This window comes from Suricata suricatta, chromosome 6 (genome assembly GCF_006229205.1).
Source record: "Suricata suricatta isolate VVHF042 chromosome 6, meerkat_22Aug2017_6uvM2_HiC, whole genome shotgun sequence".
In the NCBI taxonomy this organism is placed as follows: domain Eukaryota; kingdom Metazoa; phylum Chordata; class Mammalia; order Carnivora; family Herpestidae; genus Suricata; species Suricata suricatta.
In genome coordinates this window covers 31,387,816-31,391,375 of record NC_043705.1, presented here as the reverse complement: position 1 = coordinate 31,391,375, position 3,560 = coordinate 31,387,816, and the positions used below count along the sequence as shown (strand labels likewise).

General features: G+C 38.0%; 1 protein-coding gene across 5 annotated transcripts in view; it reads right to left on the bottom strand.

Annotated features, from left to right (window-relative positions):
• LOC115294307 (protocadherin gamma-C3) overlaps positions 1–3,560 on the bottom strand; it is a 161,270-nt gene that overhangs the window by 99,268 nt on the left and 58,442 nt on the right. The window contains exon 2 of one of the 5 annotated variants that reach the window (XM_029942097.1): positions 3,298–3,560. The exons of the other annotated variants lie outside the window; for them this stretch is intronic. Coding sequence (XP_029797957.1) covers positions 3,298–3,560 — 263 coding nt within the window. The remainder of the gene's footprint in view (positions 1–3,297) is intronic. 5 annotated transcript variants of the gene reach the window in all.

The following is a 3,560-nucleotide window of genomic DNA, read 5'->3' as shown; positions in this document are numbered from 1 at the left end:
TCTGTGGTGCAGAGGTCCGGAGCTCCGAACAGGCTCTATTGCCTGCGTGAGGGTCAGGGCGCCTGTTTTCCAGAGGAGGAAGCGGTGTAAAGGTTGGGCTAGCGAGTCGGATCCAGGGAAAGTGCGCTGCAGCTGCGCGAGAAGATCGCCAGTGCCCAAGCTCTGCACTTTGGCCAACAGCGGCGCCCACAGTCCGCACTGGGAAACTGCAGCCCTTGCTGCTTTAGTTTAACCAGAAACAATAATCACAATCCAGCGTCTAAATGAACCAATTATTTTTATATGTTTATGTATTTAATGATGATTAATTTGTACTATTAGCTGCATAATTATCCCAAATTTCCAGATTTTCAGAGTAATCAACATGTTGACATGTATTTTCAAATCCGCACCATAATAGAAAGATGACTATAACACATACTTAGCCTAAAGGATCTCGGAGTACAGCAATTGTGAATACTTATATTAGTAAGGTTTTATCCTTCTTTCCTTGTTCCTCTTTTTCTTGATTTCATTTCTTTTTGGGTACCTCCTTGCGGATTCATTTCAATTCTTCAGAAAGCATCAGTTACGCTGCAATTGTCTTTGAAAGGGCACAATTTGTACTTACCTCTAAATTCGTCTTTTGTCTCTAAATAATTTCAGTAATTTCTTTATGGTCATATTATACGACGTATACTTCTCTCACTTAGGAAAATGACAGCTGGAAAAACTTAGCCTATTCCTTCTCCTTCACGTTGCACAATTATTTTCCTGGTTATAAAATATAACATCAACCTTCAAAGTTACCAGGTAATTATATTTTGCCTTGCAACACAAAGTCACTAACCCTGGTCTACTGGAGTGAGATACTGTTTCCCACTGCTGTGCTTAAATGTAACATCACATGATGACCTCAGTTGATAAAACAGTCCCGAGCATAGTCAATTGCAATAGCATACTGAGTTCAGTGGTAGTTTCTTTCCTTTGCTGAAAAATATTTTTATGTAATGTATTTGTTTGGGGATATTCTTTTTCAAAATACCTGATAATCATATTTCTGCCTCACAAAGTATCAGTAATATTGTCTTCTCAAGTAACTGTACATCTAAACACTGCAAAATACATGACACATACTTCCACACTACTGCACAGCCCAATTTATGCAAATTCCTACCAAACACAATACTAGCTAGAAAAAAGTCCTTTCATTCAACACTCAAAAGGTTACTGTAGTCAGAAAAGAGTTAGTCTATCCCCCTCCTTCCTACTGAAGAATTATTTTCCTGGTTACAAAATATAACATCAATCTTCAATGTTACAAAGGGAATAATATTTTGCATAGTTCCTAGTAAACAAGTAGGTCTAAGTAAATAAAATTACTTGTCATCAACCCCTTCTAGCTGCTAATCAACACATATCCTAAGCTTTACTGAAATGTTATATAATGAATATAAAAGTAGTTAACCCTAGATTGACTTATTTCTAATTGATTTTTTTAAAGCAGAGTCATTAAATTGAATCAACTTCTGGTTTTGAATATACAGGATCATTGTTTCATAAAGCAAGCATCCCCAGTCTCCCACTAGGAGAGCCCATAAACACACTTCACATGGCTGTACCACTAACACAATACAATGGAATTTTGTATTAAAACATATAACTGCTTATTTCACAAGTGCCACTTGAAATGACATTCTATCTGGTGTCATATTTTATTGGTTTCGGACAATAACCTTTAGTGTGGCATTAGATCCCTATCTGTCACTGATATAGATCTATAGTGAAGCTTGGCACATACATTTCATTCTTTAGACATCAGTCTAACCATCTACCAGGATCTGACTTTAATAGATGATTACACTTTAAATATGTCAGAAAGCAAAATAACACTTCACGCTTGTCAGAATGGCTAAAATCAAAAACATAAGAAACAGCAAGTGTTCATGAGGATGTAGAGAAAAAGTAACACTCTTGCACTGTTGGTAGGAATGTAAACTGGTACAGCCACTGTGGAAAACAGTTTGGAGGTTCCTCAAAAAGTTAAAAATAGAATTAACTTATGATCCAATAATGGTGCTATTGGGGATTTGCCCTCAAGATACAAAATACAGGGATACCTGTGTGGCTCAGTCAGCTGATCACTGGACTCTTGATTTTGGCTCAGGTCATGATCTCATGGGTTCATGGAATGGAGCCCAAGTCAGCTCTGTGCTGACAACACGGAGCTGGCTTGGGATTCTCTCCCTCCTCTCTCTCTGCTCCTCCCCCCACTCATGTATGCACTCTCTCTCAAAATAAGTATTTTTAAAAAAGATACAAGAGCACTAATTCAAAGGGATGCATGCACTCTAATGTTTATAGCAGCATTATTTAAACTAGCCAAATTATGAAAATAGCCCAAGTATCCAATGACTGATGAATGGATAAAGAAAATGTGATATATATACACACATATACACATACACATACATGTATATACACATATACATACACACACTGGAATATTATTCAACCACAAAAGAATGACATGGATGGAACTCAAAAGTATAATGCTAAGTGAAGTAAGCCCATCAGAAAAAGAAAAATACCATATGATTTCACTCATGTGAATTTAAGAAATGAAACAAATAAGCAAGAGGAAAGAGAGAGCGAGAAGCCAAGAAACAGATTCTTAACTATTGAGAATAAACTGGTGGTTACCAGAGGGGAGGTGTGTGAGAAGAACGGGTGAAATAGGTGATGGGGTAAGTAGTGCATTTGTCATGATGAGCACTGGGTGATGTATGGAATTGTCCAATCACTATATCGTACACTGGAAACTAACAAACACTATATGTTAACTATACTAGAATTAAAAATTTTAAATATGTCAGGAAGCAACTAAGATTTTCAAAGCCATCAGGTTGAGTATATGGAGGCAGATCTTCTAGAACCTTTCCTAGAACTAATCTAAAGAGAAATCTGAGAATATGTATGAGACATATTTTCCTCTTGCTACCCCAGTGCAGTGAGAAAGTTGTAAGAATGTATTCTCAATTATAAAACACATGAATTCAGAACGGAATGGAAAATACGTGGAAGGTATAAAATGTGATAGTTCACTTATTCACAAACTCATACAGGCTTTCACTACGGAACTGACATGAAAACCTATGTCAGTAAGTGTCTATGTTAAAGTATCAGCACTGAAATAAATTGATGAACTTGCTTTGCCTCTTTTACATCTCTAAAACATTTGTTTCGCAATACAATAAAGAAAATTACACAAAATATAATTCCTCAAGGATATAAGGATAAATGTATTAGTGAACTCACCTGCGTATCTTGTGCTTCATCCTTACACTCATGAAAATCTATGGATGTTAATAAGGGATCTTTTTTCTCACAGCTCTCCAGACTGATGAGCATGTCTGCATAGTTGGGCTGCGGGAAGATCACGTGACTCTCGCGGGAGCCCGCGGTGAGGGACACCTCGTGGGAATACGTCTGCAGGAAAGCGCGCACCCCGTCCACGCCCACAAAGTGCGAGGCCGGCACGCCAGCGAATCCGACCTCCGCCGCCTGGAGCAGACGCGACG